This window comes from Oncorhynchus mykiss, chromosome 30, assembly GCF_057628025.1.
Source record: "Oncorhynchus mykiss isolate SJ-2025 chromosome 30, ASM5762802v1, whole genome shotgun sequence".
In the NCBI taxonomy this organism is placed as follows: domain Eukaryota; kingdom Metazoa; phylum Chordata; class Actinopteri; order Salmoniformes; family Salmonidae; genus Oncorhynchus; species Oncorhynchus mykiss.
The window spans coordinates 20,467,834-20,492,375 of record NC_143051.1 but is presented as its reverse complement, the minus strand read 5'-3'; the positions used below and the strand labels follow the sequence as shown (position 1 = coordinate 20,492,375).

The following is a 24,542-nucleotide window of genomic DNA, read 5'->3' as shown; positions in this document are numbered from 1 at the left end:
ATGTCAAACTTTAGAGTGAGCAGGCATCAGCAAATGCGAGATCATAATTAGTTTAGCTGACGATGGGCCTCCGATAGCGTTTGCATCTGGATGGAAAATTACCCTATAGGGAACTGGCTACTCACCAGAACTTTTTACTGATACATTGTGAAACACCCGATGAATCAAGTATCCTTTCTCTGCCAAGAAAGCTCTCTGGATTTGGAGCCAATATTATGTCCGTAGAAAAGCTTTCCATTCTAAATGTATCAGAGGAGAATTAGGAGCATTGTATTTTTCTGGCGAGAAGAGGACATGACTCCCTACACAACATTTCGGAAGTTAAATAAATGGCACAATGGCATTTACAGGCCCCTTAATCTAGATAATGCCAATGTAGCCGGCTAGCCGCGCTGCGGATCACATGCATGGCAGGACCGACCACTTGTTAAGTTCATATGTTGTTCTGCATTTGATAAGGTTGGACACTCCAATGATTTAGACATTACTGCTTTTCTGTACTTGCCTTATGGGTCAGCGCATTGTTATTTAACGCTAGGATAGGCTAGGGGGCGGCAGGTAGACTAGTGGTTAGAGCGTTGGACTAGTCACCGAAAGGTTGCTAGATCAAATCCCTGACCTGACAAGGTACAAGATCTCTTGTTCTCCCACTGAACAAGGAAGTTAACCCACTGTTCCTAGGCCATCATTGAAAATAAGAATTTGTTCTTAACTGACTTGCCTGGTTAAATAAAGGTAAAAAAATACTAGGCTTTTTGAAATAATATGGTTAAGGAGGGCGTTAAAAGAAAATAATTGAAATGTAGTAAAGACAAAATATTAGAAACAGTTTCCAGGTTTGAACATTTTTGAAAATGGGCACAGAATTGCTTCCTACACAGTCAGTGCCACACGTGAAGATTATAGAATGAAAATGAGGTTCCTAAAAAGGTCTCATCCTCAGCTTGTCATAGTGGTGCAGGCGATTAAGGCTGATCTCTGTCTAGTGAAGTGGTCAGGTGTCGTCTCAGACTCAGTGGTATCTTACCGGACTCATTAATCAGTCTAAAGTTAATTAGTGAGAGAATCAGCTGGGTTCTATTTATCACTGCCCAACTTGACCTTCTGATTGGGCAGTGTGTATGTTTGTGTGTGTATGTGTGTGTGTGTGTGTGTGTGTGTGTGTGTGTGTGTGTGACTGCCTGCCACACTCATACAATGAACCCAGATGATGATATGATGTTTCTCCGCTCCAATCTTTTTTCTCCTCCTCTCTCTCTCTCTCTCTCTCTCTCTCTCTCTCTCTCTCTTTCTTTCTTTATATTTACCTTCCCCTTTGCACCCATTTTCTCACTGACTGACTGACTGACTCTCTCTCTCTCTTTTGATTTGGCTTTCAGAGACGACGAGGCTCAGGGGTATTCTGTGCCAACTGTCTGACCACCAAGACCTCGCTGTGGAGGAAGAATGCCAACGGGGGATATGTGTGCAACGCGTGTGGCCTCTATCAGAAGCTCCACTCAGTAAGGCTGGCGGGGGGAGCTTGGAAAAATACAGGAGTGTGTGTGTGTGTGTGTGTGTGTGTGTGTGTGTGTATGTGTGTGTGTGTGTGTGTGTGTCAGGGGGAGTGGAGAGGAGGGCAACCTGCTATTCCAGCCCACCCACTAAAATAAAATAGCCGTTAAGTAAATGGTAGCAGGACACTGTAGCCATTCTAGCCTGTCCACCCCACTTCCTCCCCAGGTGACTGGTGCTCCTCTCAGGGCCTGGGGGAGGAGGGAATAAGGGGTGCCCCCATGCACTCTCACCCCTAGCCCTGCTAATGGTGATCTGGGAGTAATCCTGCCTCAGCCTAGAATTCCCTAGCTACCCACAGATCCCAAAACATCTGACCCTAAAGTTCACACATGCTCCTCTCACACACATGCAGGCTCATACATCACATAGGTATGATAGGTCTACTCCCTCTTTCTCCCCCCTCCTCTCTCTCTCTCTTTCTCCATCTCCATATCTGTTCACACACATTCTCCCAGTCAAAGGCTGTGACCTCACATTGTGGTGTCACACAGATGGAGAAAAATAAACATGATGGGAATTAGGGATGTAACGATTCACCGATATGCATGGTCCCCAATTCAAATTTTGAAGATATGACTGCATCGATCCACGGACCCCAAACCAATCCAAATGTAGCTTGCATCGGTCAGAAAATCAATTAAAACATTACAAATTGCCAGTTCACTAAATTACTTTCTTTCTACCTTCTGAAAACTGATGCGTCCTCTCCTTCAGTGTCGAACTAAGCCTCATTGATCTAAAAGTCATTTTGGGAATATCGGTGGCCTAGTCAGTCTGCGCACTGTGCCCAGATTCGCACGCTGACCGACGCCAAATAGCCGTAATCTTGCACATCTGCACCTACAGCATTCAAATGCTTAAATGGCTTGTGTGATATTAGGCTTCATTAGTTAAGTGACACTCTATGTAGTTGGCTAGGTTATTGTTATCTACGCACTGTTGAAAATGGTGTTTTACCAGAATTAAAGTAAGCTACTGGAGACACAACTCTCCTCTGGCTATGCCTGCTAAACAGGGCTTACAATAGATTTAATTTAGATTGTTTCCGTTCATACTTTGTCCATGCTGATAGTTCACCAATAGTTTTGGTAGTTTTTCTTTAAACAATCAGTGTATATGGTCATTTTTAGATATACAGGGTAAAGTTGATAATTTCATAACGGGGACAGCAATAACTTTACGAGACGCACTGCATGGCCGAAGCGAGAGTAGAAAAGAAGCTCACTTAAAACATCCAAACGGTCAAAACCATTCGATTTTGAGATAGGGGTGAAATCCAAAGTTGTGCTATATATTCATTGGCTATGTCATAGCTAATTTGTAATCGATAAATATTGATACATTACTAGCTCAAATGACCAAATCGCCCTCTACTGGCCTCATGGGTGGAACGGTTTTCATATTTTTCATAATTTCATAATTAATAAACATTGTAAAAAATATATATATATATAAAAATATGGTGTTTCTATGTCAAACGGTTTTATTATATTTCAGTCTTCTGTGATGTATATAAAGTGTAATATTGGGATAAAAACTCTAACTCTACATAGAGTTGAAAAAAACATTAGGAACACCTGCTCTTTCCATAACATAGACTGACTAGGTGAATCCAGGTGAAAGCTACGATCCCTTATTGATGTCACTTGTTAAATCCACTTCAATCAGTGTAGATGAAGGGGAGGAGACAGGTTAAAGAAGGATTTTTAAGCCTTGAGACAATTGAGACATGGATTGTGTATGTGTGCCATTCAGAGGGTGAATGGGCAAGACAAAAGATTTGAAAGGGGTATGATAGTAGGTGACAGGCACACCGGTTTGAGTGTGTCAACAACTGCAATGCTGCTGGATTTTTCATGCTCAACAGCTTCCCTTGTGTAACAAAAATGGCCCACCACCCAAAGGACATCCAGAAAACTTGACACAACTGTGGGAAGCATTGGAGTCAACATGGGCCAGCATCCCTGTGGATGGATGCTTTCGACACCTTGTAGAAAGGAAAGGGAAAGGGGGATACCTAGTCAGTTGTACAACTGAATGCGTCTTCCTCATTTAACCCAACCCAACCTCTGAAACAGAGGTACGTGGGGCTGCCATAATCGACATACACGTCTTCGGCGCCCAGGGAACAGTGGGTTAACTGCCTTGCTCAGAGTCCATGCCCCAATGAATTGAGGCTGATCTGAGGGCAAAATGGGGAGTGAAACTCAAAATAAGAAAGGTGTTCCTAATGTTTTGTACCCTCAGTGTATATCTGACATGGTACAGTAAGGTGCCTAGTTAAATAAAGGTTAAATAAAAATACTAATAAATAAAGGTGTACACTTTTGTTTCAAAGTAGATGTGTTTAAGACTACCAAGAACACTCTGTGTTACTCTGATTTAGCCCACTGCAGTAAAAGCTTAATCTGCAAAAAACAATTAGTGGGTGAAGGTTATTTCAGAACCAAAGTTGGGGGACAAAAAAACATAGGCTACATTCTCCCCCTTATCAGATAGTGGTGACAGTAGATGCCTAGTCTCACTTATGGCTCTGATCAGGAACCTACATAGTACCTACACCAAAGACATACACCATTTACACACAGACACAGTACATACACCAGGGTTCCCAACTTTGCCCCACAGGTGATTTTATTTGCCCCCACAATTATTATTATCAGAATTTTTTTGTTGTTGGACATAAAAGACTAAACACACCAGCAAATCAGCTCCAACGGATACATTTTTTACAAATCTGTTCCAAAGTATTCCCTCGCATAATAGAGAGTGTGATTGGATATAAAGAGAGTGTGATTGGATGTAAACAAGGTGTGAAATTATTCTGTTTTAGTCAAATACTATATCTGTTTGGGCTTCTTGCAGTCAATTTGCAGTCTACAAATTATCTGTAATTATGTTCCAGCCCCCTGAACATCTGCTCACCCAAAAATCGGCCCGCAGCAGAATCTAGTTGATGACCCCTGACATACACTATAGACATACATCATTCACACACACACACACACACACACACACACACACACACACACTCATGAGCTCCATCAGCAGCAGATGTATTTTAGGATGGAAAATTAGTGTTTAAACAACAAATGTTAGTGCATCGAACCAAATCACATCGATTCATTATCTAATCATACCGAATCGCATCGAACCAAATCGCATCGATTCATTCTCTAATCATACTGAATCGCATCGAACCAAATCGCATCGATTCATTCTCTAATCATACTGAATCGCATCGAACCAAATCGCATCGATTCATTCTCTAATCATACCGAATCGCATCGATTCATTCTCTAATCACACCGAATCGCATCGAACCAAATCACATTGATTCATTCTCTAATCATACCGAATCGCACCGAATCATTTCAAACTAAAAGTATCGTTCATGTATCGTATCAGAGCCCATGTATCTAATCGTCTTGAAAGGGAAAGATGCACATCCCGAATGGGATTGTTATCATTATAATTCTGTAGATATGGGGAGATTGCCATTGTGTAACAGACTTCCACATGTTATCCTGAAATAGGTCAATGTTCTCAATCATTGAGGATTTTACAACTGGATTTAGTTCACAGGCAACAGGCCCTATACCTCTTTCAGAATGAAATGTTGGTTTTTAATACACAAACTGTATTTTTTTTCTCTCTGGTGAGTAAACCACCACGGCCTGGGCTGGAACCTTCCAAGACGTACTTCTCAATGCTCTTTGAAATGAAATAGTGTCTGGGCAAACATATGGGTAGGCAAATGTGACATCATGTGAGGAATTACCCCTCGGAAACAAGGAGGCCTTTGTCTCCGCACGTCACTCAACGTTAACATTTTTATGTTTAATCTTGGTAATTTGGTTACGACTGGGTTAGAGTCCACAGAGTCCGCCAGTCCAGTGTATAGTGCATATTCTAGGCCGTGTTGCATGCCTGAAGGCGACTGGGCCGGCTGCCTGGGTGGTGGGGGGGACCTACACAGGAGGCTCCCTGAGTCGGTGTGGTCGACTGGGCCAGAGAGGGAGAGAAAGAGAGAGCCAGGCTCCAGAGAGCCTTGCTACAAGAGGCCCTTTCACTGGCCAGGCCACCTGGTGGTCTAAACCAGCTCCAGTCCAGCAGACCAGGCCTACCACAGTCAGAGAAAGAGAGACAGAGAGAGAATGAGACGGAAGGAGAGAGGTGAGGGAAAGACAGAGAAGAAAAGAGAGAGAGAGAGAGAGAGAGAGAGAGAGAGAGGAATTGGGTGAGAGAGCGAGAGGGAGCTTTTCCTAAGATCACACACTCCCCTGACTCTTGTTAGGTTAGATAAAATGTTTATTATATTCTACTAAAATGCTTGTTCTATTCTACTGAGCCATTTACTTTATGCTCGTATTCATATATTTGATTATTTCTTATTGTTCTTGCATTGTCATGAAGGAACCTGAGAGTAAGTATTTCGTTGGATGATGTACTGTATACCATGCTTATTCCCATACATATGACTAGTAAAACTTCAAACTGAAACTTAAACTGATGACTCCCTGTAGGTAGCTTGACCCAGCTGGGGTTTTGTGTTATGAAAGACAGTTTCTTTGGGTATCATATATCATTTATATTGTAGTGCATGCTTAAACTTAAAGCATACATTGAAAAACGTCTGATATTAGTTGTTATTATGTAGAAATCCATACAATTATGTTTGTGCACTAGTGGAAGTTTGTATCTTCGTCCTCTTTTTCTCTTATGATGCACTGTTAAGTTGGTGTTATATTGATCCACCTTCAGACATGATGAAAATGATTGTGGTTGACTCCCTTATATCCCCAATTGCACCCTATTCCCTATATAGTGCACTACCTTTGATCAGAGCCCTATGGGTAGTAGTGCACTATGTAAAGAATAGGTGGCCATTGGGGACGTAGTGATACTCATAATCTGTTACTTTTGTGTGCCTCTGGACCTGCATGCTGCAACTGGACTGTTGTTTTGGGCTTGTTTATGTGTTAGTTGTTAGCGCTCCTTGCTAGTTGTTAGAGAGGAGGTAGACTCTACAGTGGAGGAACTGGCCTGTTGTTTGGGCTTGTTTATGTGTTAGTTGTTAGCGCTCCTTGCTAGTTGTTAGAGAGGAGGTAGACTCTACAGTGGAGGAACTGGCCTGTTGTTTGGGCTTGTTTATGTGTTAGTTGTTAGCGCTCCTTGCTAGTTGTTAGAGAGGAGGTAGACTCTACAGTGGAGGAACTGGCCTGTTGTTTTGGGCTTGTTTATGTGTTAGTTGTTAGCGCTCCTTGCTAGTTGTTAGAGAGGAGGTAGACTCTACGGTGGAGGAACTGGCCGGTTGTTTGGGCTTGTTTATGTGTTAGTTGTTAGCGCTCCTTGCTAGTTGTTAGAGAGGAGGTAGACTCTACAGTGGAGGAACTGGCCTGTTGTTTGGGCTTGTTTATGTGTTAGTTGTTAGCGCTCCTTGCTAGTTGTTAGAGAGGAGGTAGACTCTACAGTGGAGGAACTGGCCTGTTGTTTGGGCTTGTTTATGTGTTAGTTGTTAGCGCTCCTTGCTAGTTGTTAGAGAGGAGGTAGACTCTACAGTGGAGGAACTGGCCTGTTGTTTGGGCTTGTTTATGTGTTAGTTGTTAGCGCTCCTTGCTAGTTGTTAGAGAGGAGGTAGACTCTACAGTGGAGGAACTGGCCTGTTGTTTGGGCTTGTTTATGTGTTAGTTGTTAGCGCTCCTTGCTAGTTGTTAGAGAGGAGGTAGACTCTACAGTGGAGGAACTGGCCTGTTGTTTGGGCTTGTTTATGTGTTAGTTGTTAGCGCTCCTTGCTAGTTGTTAGAGAGGAGGTAGACTCTACGGTGGAGGAACTGGCCGGTTGTTTGGGCTTGTTTATGTGTTAGTTGTTAGCGCTCCTTGCTAGTTGTTAGAGAGGAGGTAGACTCTACGGTGGAGGAACTGGCCGGTTGTTTGGGCTTGTTTATGTGTTAGTTGTTAGCGCTCCTTGCTAGTTGTTAGTGAGGAGGTAGACTCTACAGTGGAGGAACTGGCCTGTTGTTTTGGGCTTGTTTATGTGTTAGTTGTTAGCGCTCCTTGCTAGTTGTTAGAGAGGAGGTAGACTCTACAGTGGAGGAACTGGCCTGTTGTTTTGGGCTTGTTTATGTGTTAGTTGTTAGCGCTCCTTGCTAGTTGTTAGAGAGGAGGTAGACTCTACAGTGGAGGAACTGGCCTGTTGTTTGGGCTTGTTTATGTGTTAGTTGTTAGCGCTCCTTGCTAGTTGTTAGAGAGGAGGTAGACTCTACGGTGGAGGAACTGGCCGGTTGTTTGGGCTTGTTTATGTGTTAGTTGTTAGCGCTCCTTGCTAGTTGTTAGTGAGGAGGTAGACTCTACAGTGGAGGAACTGGCCTGTAGTTTGGGCTTGTTTATGTGTTAGTTGTTAACGCTCCTTGCTAGTTGTTAGTGAGGAGGTAGACTTCAGTGGACCATCAGGTAGGGTTGTATGCGTAACTCTTCCTGCTCCACTAGCTGCTAACAAATGATATGGAGAGGAGGGGATTCCAAGTCCGCCGGGTTCCCCATCCGTCCGCTCAACACTCCGAGTCTGGATTCTCTGTTTTCCTGAGATTGTTTGTTTGTTCTTGGCAATGGCGAGCGTTCCTCCCATCCTCCCAGTGGGGACTGATTCATGATAGCCACATGTGCGCTTGTTCGTTCAGTCCTCACCGGAAACCACCTGGATGTTGCAGCAGTGTAGCGAGGGCCTCGTTTAACAGAACATCACCATCGCTTGTCTTTTAAGAGGTCCTTTGGTGGCTGCAATTAATCAGTGATGAAGACGTTTTCATCCGCAGGCGTGTTCATCGGCCAATGGCAGTAGTATTTTTATACTTTTGAATAAAAGTTTTATACGCTGTACAGAAATAATTCCATAATAGCACCTCATAAACCGGTGCTGTAGTGGGCCGTAATGGAGTTCTGGACTCCTTATGCCATAGCACATTGCAACAATAAATGTCTCTCTGGTTTTATCTTCTAATAATAGGACTTGACGGACAGCGGGGAGCGTATGCCCTGTGTGTGTGTGTGTGTATCAAATGCCGGGGTGTAAAAACGTATCGAAGTGGCAGCATTACTTTGTTCTGTCTGAAGAGTCTGTCTCTCTTTACAGTTGCCAAAGTGCACTCCCGCGTTGGTCACACTGACAGAAACCAATGAATGGCGAACTCGAAACAGTCTCCTGAGACGTTTTGAAAAGTTCTGCTGCTGGTGACAGAGAGAGGTGGCGCACCAAAACGCACCCTATTACCTACATAGTGTACTTCTTTTGACCAAAACCCTGGTCGAAAGTAGTGCACTAAATAGGAAATAGCGTGCCATTTGGGACACAGACTATGATGAAAGCAGTAGCTTGTTGAAGAGCGAGGCAGCATAGAGAAAGGTAGCTAGCTTATTGAAGCTTATCCATTTGTACAGTACTGTCTGGAAATGCCAACACTTTTGTATTGTGTAGGCCTTTGTCTGTAGTAGATGAGCCAAAACAGCAGGAGACAACTGACGGTCTAGACAGACACAGCAACAGTATGGAAATAGATGCATGCATGAATAGGTATTGCTTAGATGGATGGAAACAGCACATCCTGTAAGAGAGGTAATAATGGGTAACTATTGCAGAAAAAAAACATAAGGTAAAGATGGTGGGAGAATGAAGATGACCTTTCTTCTGTCTGTGTCTTCCATCCACCTTGCTGTGTCTGTGGCCTTGTATTGTCAATCTGTTGTCTATACTGTTGACTAAACATGGCCCTACCTTTGGGATATGTGGGACTGTAGCGTCCCACCTCGCCAACAGCCAGTGAAAGTGCAGGGCGCCAAATTCAAAACAACAAAAATCTCATAATTAAAATTCCTCAAGCATACAAGTATTTTACACAATTTTAAAGATACAATTCTCGTTAATCCAGCCACAGTGTCTGATTTCAAAAAGGCTTTACAGCGAAAGCACCACAAACGATTATGTCAGGTCACCCCCAAGTCACAGAAAAACACAGCCATTTTTCCAGCCAAAGAGAGGAGTCACAAAAAGCAGAAATATAGATCAAATCGATCACTAACCTTTGATGATCTTCATCAGATGACACTCATAGGACTTCATGTTACACAATACATGAATGTTTTGTTCGATAAAGTGCATATTAATATAAATAAATGTCATTTTACATTGGTGTGTTATGTTCAGTAGTTCTAAAACATGCTGTGATTTTGCAGAGAGCAACATCTATTTACAGAAATACTCATCATAAATGTTGATGAAAATACAAGTGTTATACATGGAATTAGAGATATACTTCTCCTTAACTTTTTATGGTATAGGGGACGGTTGCGTCCCACCCTTCAAAAAATGATATAAAAATCTAACTTTCATTAAATCACACATGTAAGATACTCAATTAAAGCTACACTCATTGTGAATCCAGCCAACATGTCAGATTTTAAAAAGGCTTTTCGGCGAAAGCATAAGAAGCTATTATCTGATGACAGCACAATGTCAACAAAGAGAGTAGTATATTTCAACCCTGCAGGCGCTACACAAAACGCTGAAATAAAATATAAAACATGCATTACCTTTGACGAGCTTCTTTTGTTGGCACTCCATATGTCCCATAAACATCACAATTGGTCCTTTTGTTCGATTAATTCCGTCCATATATAACCAAATGTCCATTTATTTGACGCGTTTGATCCAGAAAAAAAACAGCTTCCAAAAAACGCAACGTCACTACAAAATATTTCAAAAGTTGCCTATAAACTTTCCCAAAATATTTCAAACTACTTTTGTAATACAACTTTAGTTATTTTTAAACGTTAATAATCGATCAAATTGTAGACGGCACAATCTGTTTTCAATACAGGAAGTAAACAAACCATGCTCCTTTTTACATCTTGCGCAACTCTCAATAGTGTAACGTTGTTCCTGGATGTGCTTCTTCTTCATTGCACAAATGAATAACCTCAACCAAATTCCAAAGACTGGTGACAACCAGTGGAAGCGGTAGGAACTGAAAACAGGTTCCTAAGAAATATCCCATGGCAAAGACATCTCAGGGAACAGTCAGAGTAAAAAAAAAACAGTTAGTCCTACCGCTTCCACTGGATGTCACCAGTCTTGGGAATTTGGTTGAGGTTATTCCTCGGGGTTTTGCCTGCTACATAAGTTAGTGCAATATGACCCCATTTACACTGTATATTGGAATGGCAAAGAGTTGAAAGACTACAAACCTCAGATTTCCCACTTCCTGGTTGGATTTTTCTCAGGTTTTCACCTGCCATGTGAGTTCTGTTATACTCACAGACATCATTCAAACAGTTTTAGGAACTTCAGAGTGTTTTCTATCCAATACTAATAATAATATAGAATAATAATAATATACTACTAATAATATTAGCATCTGGGACAGAGTAGCAGGCAGTTTACTCTGGGCACCTTATTCATCCAAGCTACTCAATACTGCCCCCCTGTCACCAAGAAGTTAAGCTTTGATCTGTCTGCAGAAAATGCCCTTAGCATACAGCGAGCTCCAAAAGTATTGACACATTTTTTGTTGATTTGACTCTGTACTCCAGCACTTTGGATTTGAAATGATACAATGACAATGAGTTTACATTGCAGACTATCCGCTTTAATTTGAGGATATTTTCAATCATATCGGGTGGGCCGTTTAGAAATTACAGCACTTTTTGTCCCTCCATTTTACGGGGGACAAATTCACTTAATATTGGGACAAATTCACTTAAATGTGCATTAAAGTAGCCCAAAGAATGTTAACCTCCCCTGTTATTGTAATGGTGAGAACTTAGCATGTCTTGGGGGTATGATTTTTGTGTGTCTGTAACTTTTTAGGAAGGAAAGAGAGAGAGAAAGAGACAGAGAGAGTGATAAAGAGAGAGAGAGATCAAAAGAGAGCTAGAGAGAGAGAGACAGAAAGAGAGAGAAAAGAGAGGGAGATGAAGACAGAGAGACAGAAAGTGACAGATAAAGATAGAGATAAAGAGAGAGAGACAGAAAATGAGAAAGAGAAAACAAGATTGAAAGAAAGCAGAGGGAGAGAGAGAGAGAGAGTGAGAGAGAGAGCAATTGGAGTGAGAGAGACAGAGAGAGAGAGAGAGAGAGAGAGCAATGGAGTGAGAGAGACAGATAGAGAGAGAGAGAGAAGGGAGGACACACGAGGAAGGAGCCTCCATGGCTACATGGTTTCAGAATGTTCCAGTCAGCAGAGGGCACTCTTTCTTCTGGTCTGAATCATCCTCTGCTTCTCCTCTCCTGCTGCTCTAGACAGACAGTCTTGACATCTGGCTGAGAGAGAGAAAGAGAGAGAGTGAGACAGCGAGAGAGAGAGGGAGGAGGGGGAAAACTTCCACTGCTTTCATTCACCGTAGGGAATTAAGTGTTGTAATAGAGCAATGGAAGATGTGTATGACTGATACAACTGTTCCTGGAAAATACTATTTTCCTTCTCCTTTCATGGAGCCAGAGCCAGAGTGTTGGGTGAAAGGTCACCAAACATTTCTGAGTCCAGATCACTTTCGCAGTCAAAGAGCAAGCCGAGATCTACCGCTCAGATTTATTTTAAAACATGACTTAAAAAATGTAACCTAATAAAAACAGTTCTATAGGAATGAGGTTTGTGCAGTGGGCCTAATACATTATCACAGCATATTGGCTATATGCCTGGGCTGCCAATATTGTTCTTCCCAGACCATATTATACTTCAAACTCAAGCTTTGATCAGTTGGTGTAGCACTTGCGAGGCACAGCTGAGCATAAAATGTAATAATTTGCTAATAATTCAGAGTTGGATGACCGTTCAAAATGATTTTTCCCAGTTGGATCTTGTTTTTTTCCCGAGTTCCCAGTAGTTTTGAACATGGAGTTAGACTCAGTGGAAGGAGGGAGAAAGCAGCAGAGGTCCCGCCTCTCACGGCCCCTGCTCTTTCCTTCCTTTCCTCCGGTGAGACTAACCAAAGAGAGGGGCCACCGTCTTCCACCTGATGGCGAAACTCGAGTCGCTCCGCATTCGCATTCGCACAAATTCATGTTGTTCCTATGACCAGAGAAAGTTAAATATTAGTCGATATTAAAATAGACAACACAAGCTGCTAATTATAATAAAAATGCAGGGCTACCGATACACTTGGCTTCCCATTCATTGCAACTACATCTTGAGTGGAAGTAGGGATAAGCGCGTTTTATGTTTTGTAATAGTGTTGAATAAAAATAGTGTTGAATCAAAACTTAGACATGCTCTCACTCATAAAAACAGCAGCTTTTTGCTGTATTCTTTGACAGTCTCTCTTGTCATGGTTTTAAAAGTTATGAAATCTCACTTAGGCTCACTCATGGTAGCTGTAGGCACGGTGACTTTACTTTTTTGACTTTTTTTTTTTTGATTTGACTTTTTTATTTGGCCAGCAACTGCCTCTGCAACCCAATGCTGCAAGGGAAATGCAGCGTTCCATCTGGTGTACCAAAATGAAATGACGCTATAGGTGGGATCGAGGCGTTATCATTGGCTTTTCTACAGAAATGCTTTGTGATCGCCAAGGAATGGCTTGAAGATTGCGATCGACCGGTTGGTGAGCACTGGTGTAGGGCCTACATGTTTCTGAATAAATAGCCATACTTTCATTGAGGGGGAAGGAGGGGGAAATGTTGGATCTTAATTTGAGACAATTTGCTACAGCAGGAAATGAATCCTGCAGCAACAGGAAATGTGAATTATTATGTGGATTATAATTCATGACATTTGTTGTAGGGGTTGATACATATCAAGTTTGACATTTTAAAGTGGAAATTACAAACTTTAGAAGCCTTTTTAAACATTAAATAAAACATATGTTTGCATTTCCTGCTATGCAGGAAAATTATCAGCAACAACAGAGTGATCAAATTAAAATCATACATCTGTACGCTCTTAGAAAAAAGGGTTACAAAAGGGTTCTTCGGCTGTCCCCATTGGAGAACCCTTTTTTGGTTCCTGGTAGAAACCTTTTTGGTTTCAGGTAGAACCCTTTTGGTTTCCATGTAGAACCTTCTGTGGGAAGGATTCTTCATGGAACCCAAAAGGGTTCTACGTTGAAACAAAAAGGGTTCTTCAAAGGGTTCTCCTATCGGGACAGCCGAATAATCATTAAAGGTTCTAGATAGCACCTTTTCTCTAAGAGTGTTCTAGCCTTAAAAAGTTAATTTCCCTTCTTCCTATCAACCTGTGCCATCAAACCTTTCTTTCCACTTTTTTCATGTCTCCCCCCTTTTTTTGATTGGTTTCCGTTCCCCGGGAACATGTCAACGGATTCTCTATCACAAAGATAAGGAGGTAGGCAGCGGTACGGTGTGGAATTGATTCCTCAGGGACTTTTCACACCTATAAGTCAGTTTGCAATAGGGTCAATCTGATCCCTTTTATTCAGATTCTCTTCTGGACATTTCTTCGCTGGCCGTATGCATATACAGTATGTGTAGGGAGCAAATCGTTGGAATAAAAATGGCCACACCTCTGTTTTAGTTTTTTTCCATGCACCTATTAGTTTGGGCTCCCAGTTATTTCTGGGAAATTTCAATGGAAAGCGGGTGAAACGTTTTAATAAAAACGTATCCGTCGGCATTGCCGTGTTAAGTGTCACCGGTAGGAGTTGGCTGTGAATGCCAGACTCTACCTGTGGCAGAATGACATGAAGGAGAGGAAAAAAGAAAGGAACAGAACAGGAAAGAAAGGAAAGACCTGGATGATAAATGAGGGCAAAAACGTTCATTTTGCTCCTCCGTTTCAAACGTGTCCTAAAGGTAGACTGACAGAATTCTTGCTTCGATTTCCCGAATTATATTAGATGTTTCTGTATTTTCAGGTCAATGCTTGAGGGATGTCATATCACACGCAAACACAGAAATTATGAATAAGTGATGACCTTAAGCTTGACGCTCGGAAAAATATATTGCAATTGTAATCACTGAATTTAATGATTACTATTTGCCTGGTGGCTACAAATATGAATTGGCCAGGTAATGAGAGAATACTGTAGGCTACATCCATTATTTTGTGGATCTTGCGGTAAATGTGTTACCATTTAAAAGGTTGCATGCCATCTGCAATACACCAACACTCCTGCAGTATTTACAGGAGGTCTTATCCCCTTATTGGGCTCTAATAAGCAATGTGAGCTGCCCTGGGGCAAGGCCTGTCTGTGTGGCAGCGCTAGATGGAGGTCAGGCGCTCGTGTCTCCTGTCTGCCCAGCTGTGACTGGGTGACGGCTGGGGAGCAGAGGGTGCAGGCGGGTTATAGAGGGAGGATGTGGGTTAGAGGGGGAGCAGTGGAGGAAAAAGGAGCTGTCACTATCAGGATTAAGCTACACTGACTAGAGCCTAACTCGCCGAGTCCTGATGCTTTTTATATTGCAGTAATTCTGTGATCATTTTAGTGGCGTAATATGTTGTGTAATTACACCTACTATCAAATTGCTTAGCTGATCGCTTTTCTTATTTAGGGACTTCTTTAGCTACATTTTTTATGTATGGCTCACTACATAAATAAATCAAATGTATATCTGTCTCTCACCAGACTCCACGGCCGCTGAACATCATCAAGCAGAACAACGGCGAGCAGATCATCCGCAGACGCACGCGGAAGCGCCTCAACCCCGACCCTCTGCCCTCCGAACCTGTGGGCTCCAAGCAGCAGCGGATCAACAGCGAGGAGCGCCTTAATGGCAGTCCCCTGGAGCGTCGACCAGGAGAGGATGGGCCAGGCTCAGACGGAGGGCCTGTTCCTCGCGGAGGGGAGCCCCCGAACGCCCTGGGCAAGTACGAGGCCTACGGCTCCTCTGGGGCTAAGGGCCACCCCAGCCCTCGATCCACCCATGCCTTCCTGGTCAGCCAGACCCTAGAGATCCACAAGCGTATGCCTCCTTTGCACATACACAACAAGAACCCTGCGGAGGGAGGGGCGGAGGGGAACGGGGTGGGCTCAGCCGGGGTCCATCACATGGGCTCGGAGGGGAAAGGCGGCTCGGCCTCCGAGAGGGGTAGCCCCATCGAGAAGTACATGCGCCCTTCCAAACAGGCTAGCTACTCGCCACCAGGCAGCCCCATCGAGAAGTACCAGTACCCGTTCTTCAGCCTGCCCTTTATCCACAACGACCTGCAGAGCGAGGCCGACTGGCTGCGCTTCTGGACTAAGTATAAAATGTCTGTGCCGGGCAACCCACACTACCTAGGCCACATGCCTGGTCTGCCCAACCCTTGCCAAAGCTTTGTGCCTTACTCCACCTTCAGCCTGCCCTCACACTTCCCTTCCCCACCCCCCGCCGGCCCCGAGAGTGACATCCCTCTCGACCTGGCCATCAAACATTCCAAACCGGCCCCCACCGCCAACGGCTCCACCGCCGCTGCCAAGGAGAGGATTAGCAGCGCCGACACACGGGCCATGCCCACTGTCCCCCCAGTAGAGAAGGAGAAAGAGAAAGAGAGAGAGCAGCATGAGCGAGGAGAGGAGAAGGAGGAAGTAGAAGAGGGGCCATCGCCCCAGCCAGCTCCTCCTCCCCCAGCCGTTGCAGCTAAGCCGGAGAGGGTGGACCAGAGCACGCAGGACGAGCTGACCTGCAAGTGCATCCACTGTGGCATCGTCTTCCTGGATGAGGTGATGTACGCCCTACACATGAGCTGCCACGCCGACGGAGGGCCCTTCCAGTGCAGCATCTGCCTGCACTCCTGCGCAGACAAGTATGACTTCACCACACACATACAACGAGGGCTTCACCGGCCCACCGTCGAAGCTGAGACTAAGGCCGATGCTCCAATGGACTCTGTGTGATTTTGGTGCCCCCCACAGACTTGGAATTCTAGCACAAGCATAGCAGTATGAAAAAGAACTATACGGACAAAAACAACGTACTGTAATGATTGAATGAGACTTTTTGCTAAATGTGCCATGATAGCTTCTGTGCCTCCGCAGCCAGTGTAGGGAACTAATATCATTTAAACATTTATATTGGACTTAATACAGAAAAAGTGATTTGCTATTTTCTTTTTTTGTTGTAAAGGAAACGCTTGAGGAAAATGGTACCACAAGTAGCCGCTTATTTTTGTGTTTTTTGTTTTTTTTGCTATTGTTAATTTTTTTCTTCAGAAGTGTTACTTTGACAAGGCAGTTCAGTAAACAACAAGGTACATCTACGAGTTTTTGGGATTGGTTTATTATTCAGTGGGTTGGTTGTGCTACTCATCAATGTTCTCTTACCTGGTTGATTCAATGTTCCGTACAGAATGAGGATGTGTGAATTGATATGTAAAGTGAGGAAATGGGAAATGTCAGTCGTCTGTCATAATCTCATCCCCGATGGATGGGCAGAGCGATGACTAATGATTGGATTGTCCTCAAATAAACGTCCTCAGGGAACGCACGTGGCTGATTTAGAAACATAGCCTGCAGTGGTTTCAGTCGCATTGGTCTCTGCTTAACATCCATCTAAGTGTCTTATGTTTTAATGCATTTTAGTTATGGCTACAGCTCGTTTTTTGTTAGTTTATTTTTGGAAAACTTTTGTCACAGAATTTCCCCTAGACATTTTAAGTTGCTAGGATGCAAACCTTATATCACTAAAGACATTTGGGAAGGAAATAAAATAATAAATACATATTTTTTTTCTATGTTGTTAATATGAAAAATGCATAATATCAGTGCCTGATATATTGTACAAAGTATTTTCTACCTGGTATGTTGATATGCAACATTGACTTTCCATTTGAGTAAAGGGCCACGAGCTTGGCTCTGCAAAACTGTTTACATTTGCAAATGTAGCAAACAAGGTAATGAAGCAAAATGCCTGCAATTCTTAGTATTTTTCTCTCATGAGGACAGGACGATAGATCACGTTAAAAAAACAGAGGCCTTTTGTCAGAAGGTTGAATGGGAGATGAAATGGAGTCAAAGTATTTTTTTTCTGATTGTTTGAATGCCACAAAGAGGCACTATCCATTCCATGTCTTTCTTTCTTTGTATGCACCTCCTCATACACATTGTAATGCTTTATAGTCTACAAATGCTCTGTATTGGACTTTGTTCATCCTGTATGTATTTTTTTTAAGAGAAGCTGATGTAGCTTGGTCATAAATCATGTTCTGTGAGCATTATAGCTTTGGACATCATGGGTTTTCCTGTCCAGGTATTTCAACTGACTATATCGTACACAAGGCCCAATTTTTTGTATCTCTATTAAATTGAAATTGACATAATACTCTAATATTTGGTTTTTAGTAAGTCTTATTTTCAAGGACTTCATTTGAACATAGCATGAATTTCTACTTGTTCCATAGACAGGTGAAACAGGTGCCTTTTGACGGAAATAAGTCATTGAATATCAACAGTGTTGAATGCTTTTCCCATCAAATCAGCTGTTGTATAACTCATCCAAGTAATTGACAGGATGTAGATGGATTAATACCATTTGAGCGACAAAACAAATACTACTTCCACACAGTTATCACACAGCAACATTACCCCTCTGTAGCTTGTTTGTATTTTGCTTGTAGACAACGTATTTAGCCTCTAAAACACTCCCCCAAAAACCTGTTTCTCTCTCTGTCCTCTCGCTCTCTTTCTCTCTCGTGTGTGCGTACTGTGTACGTCCACCCATTGCTGCTGCTGCGTCTAGCATGAGTTCAATCTAAACTGTCCATCCTTAGATACACATACTTATTTATACATGAGCAGCGGGGAACGAAACGAGAGTCTGCCTGGGATTCACAAACAAGGATTTGTGTGAAGTAGCGATGAACTCAACATAGCCTTACAATGCTGCTTTACTGCAAATGCCTCTCGGAAAACAAAAAACTGTAATATTAGTAATAAATTCACAGGTGCATTTATCATATGATACCGAATAACATAAGGAAGTATTTTTCTTTTTGTGTTCAATTTGCGAAGTTTTAATTAGAAATATGTTAACGCTTGCACTTCAATTATTCTGTTTTATTGCCAAGGAAGAAAGAGGATACTGTTAAATGTGTTATTAGCATGCTATACACAGGTACTGCAAAAATAATTAGCAGGAGTGAACATGCCTATAAGGAGGAAAAGACAAAGAAACACCATGGACAGAAAGAATGATCTGTGCCAAGAAGATGCCAGTAAACCAGTGTGGACACGGACATGGCAAAAAAAGGCAAATGTTTTTGTAAATGTTTTAACCATCATTTTTAGAATGTTGATTCTTGTTTTTACACTTTATTGCGTAGAAGATGGGTTTAGATGATTTGTTTCTTTATTTTGTTTTTTCTGCTACCACCTTTACGTTTTTGTGTTGTAGGTTTTACATGCAAAAAAATCAACAAAGATGGCAAAGATGTCTGTTACATCTAAACTTGAATAATAATGATAATAATAATAATAATTAATAAAGTAATAACAAAACATCTTCTGCAATCTCTTAGTTTTTATTCTGTGATTTTCATGACCATACCTTGATATACGGCTCTGGGAAAAATGAAGAGACCACTGCAAAACTATCAGTTTTTCAGGTTTTACTTGTATGTGTTTGGATAAAATGAACAATTTTGTTTTATTCTATAAACTACTGACAACATTTCTCCCAAATTCAAAATAAAAATATTGTAATTTAGAGCATTTATTTGCAGAAAGTGTCACTCCTGTGCGAAAATTCTAACTGTTGTATAACTCATCCAAGCATTGTCCTGCTGGAAAAACTCCTTAGAGTTGGGGAACATTGTCAGAGCAGAAGGAAGCAAGTTTTTTTCCAGGACAACCTTGTATGTGACTTGATTCATGCATCCTTCACAAAGACAAATCTGCCCGATTCCAGCCTTGCTGAAGCACGCCCAGATCATCACCGATCCACCAAATTTCACAGTTGGTGTGAGACCTGGAGAGGCCTACAAGCCACAGTGTCTCACACCCACTGTGAAATTTTGTGAAGGATCGGTGATGATCTGGAATCAGGCAGATTTGTCTTTGTGAAGGACGCATGAATCAAGCCACATACAAGGTTGTCCGGGAAGAAAAGTTGCTTCCTTTTGCTCTGACAATATTCCCCAACTCTGAGGATTGGGTTTTCCAGCAGGACAATGCTTCATGCCACACAGACAGGTCAATCAAGGTGTGGATGGAGGATCACCAGATCAAGACCCTGTCATGGCTAGCCCAATCTCCAGACCTGAACCCCATTGCAAACCTCTGGAATGTGATCAAGAGGAAGATAGATGGTTACAAGCCATCAAACAAAGCCGAGCTGCTTGAATTTTTGCACCAGAAGTGGCATAAAGTCACCCAACATCAACGTGAAAGACTGGTGAAGAACATGCCAAGACACATGAAAGCTGTGATTGATAATCAGGGTTATTCCACCAAATATTGATTTCTGAACTCTTCCTAAAATAAAATTAGTATTGCGTTATTTAATTTTTTTATTTTATTTTACCTTTATTTAACCAGGTAGGCAAGTTGAGAACAAGTTCTCATTTACAATTGCGACCTGGCCAAGATAAAGCAAAGCAGTTCGAATGAATATGAACTTATTTTCTTTGCATTATTCGAGGTCTGACAACACTGCATCTTTTTTGTTATTTTGACCAGTTGTCATTTTATGCAAATAAATGCTCTGAATTACAAAATGTTATTTGGAATTTGGGAGAAATGTTGTCAGTAGTTTATAGAATTAAACAAAAATGTTAATTTTACCCAAACACATAACTATAAATAGTAAAACCAGAGAAAATTATAATTTTGCAATTTTTTCCAAAGCTGTACATGTAACTATATACATGTAATTGCTTGTTTAACTAGCTATATAGTAATGCATAAACATAGGGATTCATTCAGATCACCCCTTTCAGCTTTGCAGCTTTTAAAGGCAATGATTCTGTATTCGCGAAGACTGCGTTCACGGTAAATGTGGCATATGTGACGAGGTTAAGGAAGGTGGGTGTTTGACACTAGTTCCTACTTCACAAGAGGGCCATTTGAAAATGATGTTGGCTCAATCTGAAATTACCTTAAAATGTAAATTGCGCTATAAGGTGGATCGGATTGAATCCCAACCTTAGTCTTCTGTATCTTGAAATAAAGCGGAGGATGGACCTTCCCTGGCTTTCAGAAATGAAGTGGGACTATTGGACCATATGCTACAGCAATTGTTCTTTCTCAAGGCTTAGAGCTGCAGGTCACCTTTAAAACCATTGAACCAACCTGAGAAGTGGGGCACGGACTTGCACACGAGGGATTGCATCGTACCACAAGCTAAATGAAACCTTGGACCTCTCTCTCCTCTCTCGCCCTGGTCTGACTCCTCCCTATTGATTTGCACCCCAGTGTTTTGCTTGTGTTCTAGGAAAGGAAGTTAATTATCTTCCCCTTTCAGGTTTCAAGGACCTACACAGCAGGGTAGACACCAGCCCCTGACTTATGGCCTGCTAGGGTTGTTACTGTTTATTCTACAAGCTGCACCCTTGTATTCCCCACACACTAATCTACACACAGACCTGGTTATCATAGACACAGACAGAAGTTAACATTGGTAAAGAGACAGTAATAACAGTCAGTATTGCAACCTACTGAGATACACACACTGATACACTAACACAAGCACACAAACACACACTAACACATAGACACTGATACACTAACACAAACACACACTAAGCATCTGGATGACGTGTGAAATGCTTGATAATGTATGTGATATCAACAGAGAGGTATATTTTCTGGGTTATTGACTGGCTTTCATCAAGCTAACCGCGAAAGAAAAAGCTTCAAACTGTAACCAGTGCCTGCAACCTGATTCAGGTTATCTGTCAACCAACTAGGGTAGTTAAAAACAGCACAGGAATGAAATCATCAACATGTGTTGATAACATTTTTTACTAATGCTAAAGAAATGTGCTTGAATGCAGTTTCCAGCTCCATCGGCTGTAGTGATCACAATTTAGTAGTCTTAAGAAAACCAAAGGCTCGGCCTAATATAGTGTATGAGTTCATACAATAAGTTTTGTAATGATTTCTATTTTGTTGACGTAAAGACTATTTGTTGGTTTCTGGTGTGTAATGAGGAGCAATCGGACGTTGCACTTGACACATTTATGTAATTGCTTATCCCAGATTTACTAATAAGCATGCACCCATTGAGAAAATAAAAACTGTTAAATCCCTTTGGATTGATGAGGAATTGAAACATTTTATGGTTGAGAGGGATGAGGCAAAAGGAATGGCAAATAAGTCTGGCTGCACAACCGATTTGAAAACTTACTGCAAATTGAGAAATCATGTGGCAAAACTAAATAAAAAAGAAGAAGAAACTACACTATGAAAGAAAGATAAATGACATAAAGAATGCTAGTAAAAAACTTTGGAGCACCTTCAATTATATTTTGTCAAAAAAAGCAAACTCAGAGCTATCATTCATTACAAAACCAACGGATATTCTCAGTTACTTATTTTTTTTATTGGCAAGATTAGCAAATTTAGGCATGACATGCCAGCAACAAACACTGACACACAAGTATATCTAAATTGAGTGTGGAAGAGGTTGTCTACCAACAATGACAAGCCACCGGGGTCTGACAACTTGAATGGAAAATTACTGAGGATAATAGCGGACGATATTGCCACTACTATTTGCCATATCTTCAATTTAAGCCAACAAGAACGTGTGTGTCACGTTCACTGTCTTCAAACTCCCTGTCATAAATGAGTCAAGGCGCAGCGTGCATGTAATTCCACATCTTTAATCGGAGTGAAACCTTCACAAAAAACAGGTAAACAGAAACCAAACGTGACGCAACCGTGGCGCACAGAAACACTCACAGAAAATAAATAATAATAATAACCCACAAACACAGGTGGGAAAAAGGCTGCCTAAGTATGATTCCCAATCAGAGACAACGATAGACAGCTGCCTCTGATTGGGAACCATACCCGGCCAACAAAGAAACAGACAAACTAGAATGCCCACCCAAATCACACCCTGACCTAACCAAATACAGAAATAAACAGGCTCTCTAAGGTCAGGGCGTGACAGTGTGCCCTCATGCCTGGAGGGAAGCAAAAGTCATTATGCTATCTAAGAATAGTAAAGCCCCATTTACTGGCTCAAATATCCAATCAGTCTGTTACCAACCTTTAGTAAAGTTTTGGAAAAAATAGAGTTTGACCAGATACAATGCTATTTCACAGTAAACAAATTGACAACACACTTTCAGCACGCTTATAGGGAAGGACATTCAACAAGCACAGCACTTACACAAATGGCTGATGATTGGCCGAGAGAAATTGATGATAAAAGATTGTGGGGGATGTAGTGCGGTTTTTGACATTATCGATTATAGTCTTATTATAGTCTGCTGGAAAAACGTATGTGTTATGGTTTTATACCTCCTGCTATATTGTGGAACGAGTTACCTGTCTAACAGAACACAGAGGGTGTTCTTTAATAATGGAAGTCTCTCCAACATAATCCAGGTAGAATCAGGAATTCCCCAGGGAAGCTATGTAGGTCCCTACTTGTTTCAATCTTTACAAACAACATGCCACTGGCTTTGAGTAAGGTCAGTGTGTCTATGTATGTGGATGACTCAACACCATACACATCAGCTACTACGGCAACTGAAATGACTGCAACACTTAACAAAGAGCTACAGTTAGTTTCAGAATGGGTGGCAAGGTTTAAGTTAGTCCTAAATATTTCTAAACTCAAAGCATTGTATTTGTAACGTATGCGCTGAGAGTCGGGAAGCAAGTTCAAGGAGTGAGTGTTTTAATAAATATAATAAACAATGAACACAAACTAAACAATGCACCGACATGAAATCAGAGTCAATAACACCTGAGGAAAGAACAAAGGAGAGTGAGAGATTTTGGGAAGATAATCAAGTAGGTGATGGAGTCCAGGCGAGTGTCATGAGGCGCTGGTGCGCGTGACGATGGTGACAGATGTGCAGGATAATCAGTAGCATGATGACCTAGAGGCCAGAGAGGGAGTATATGTGACAGTATTTGGGACAAATCATTCACTGAACCCTAAACCTCAACTAAATTTTGTAATTTATAATGTGGAAATTGAGCGAGTTGACGGGACTAAACTGCTTGGAGTAACCCTGGATTGTAAACTGTCATGACCAAAACATGTTGATACAACAGAAGTCTGTCCATATTAAAGCTCTACTCTACTTTCTTAACAGCACTATCAACAAGACAGGTCCTACAGGCTCTAGTTTTGTCACTCCTGGACTACTGTTCAGTCATGTGGTCAGGTGGCACAAAGAGGGAAAATAGCAATTAGCTCAGAGCAGGTCTTGGATGTACACAGAGCAAACATTAATAATATGCATGTTAATCTCTTCTGGCTCGAAGTGGAGGAGAGATTGACTTCAGCACTAATTGTATTTGTGAGAGGTATTGACATGTTGAAAGAACCTAGCTTTCTGTTTAAACGACTAGCACACAGCTCAGACACCCATGCATACCCCACAAGACATGCCACCAGAGGTCTCTTCACAGTCCCCAAGTCCAGAACAGACTATGGGAGGCGCACAGTACTAGATAGAGCCAAGACTACATGGAACACTATTCCACATCAGGTAAATGATACAATCAGTAGAATCAGATTCTAAAAACAGATGCAAAATACACCTTATGGAACAGCAGGGACTGTGAAGCAACAAAAACCTAGATGCAGACACATGCATACACACACATGATAAGCTACGCACTATACACACACGTACACATTGATTTTGTGTTGTAGATATGTGGTAGTGGAGTAGGGGCCTGATGGTACACACAGTGTGTTGTGAAATCTGTTATGAATGTATTGTAATGTTTTTAGGACCACAGGAATGCAGGACCACAGGAAGAGTAGCTGCCTTGGCAGCAGCTAACGGAGATCCATAATAAATACAAATATAACAACACACACTGATACACTAACACAAATACACTAACACACAGCAAAGGCTTCTCAA

General features: G+C 41.9%; 1 protein-coding gene across 4 annotated transcripts in view; it reads left to right on the top strand.

The window, feature by feature from the left end:
* The window catches only part of trps1 (trichorhinophalangeal syndrome I), a 178,561-nt gene extending 159,578 nt beyond the window's left edge, over positions 1–18,983 (top strand). For all 4 annotated transcript variants that reach the window (XM_036971846.2, XM_036971843.2, XM_090227756.1 and 1 more), the window contains 2 exons: positions 1,380–1,502; positions 15,133–18,983. In XM_036971846.2, coding sequence (XP_036827741.2) covers positions 1,380–1,502; positions 15,133–16,383 — 1,374 coding nt within the window. In that variant the 3' untranslated portion in view covers positions 16,384–18,983. The remainder of the gene's footprint in view (positions 1–1,379; positions 1,503–15,132) is intronic.
* The last annotated feature ends 5,559 nt before the right edge of the window (positions 18,984–24,542 follow it).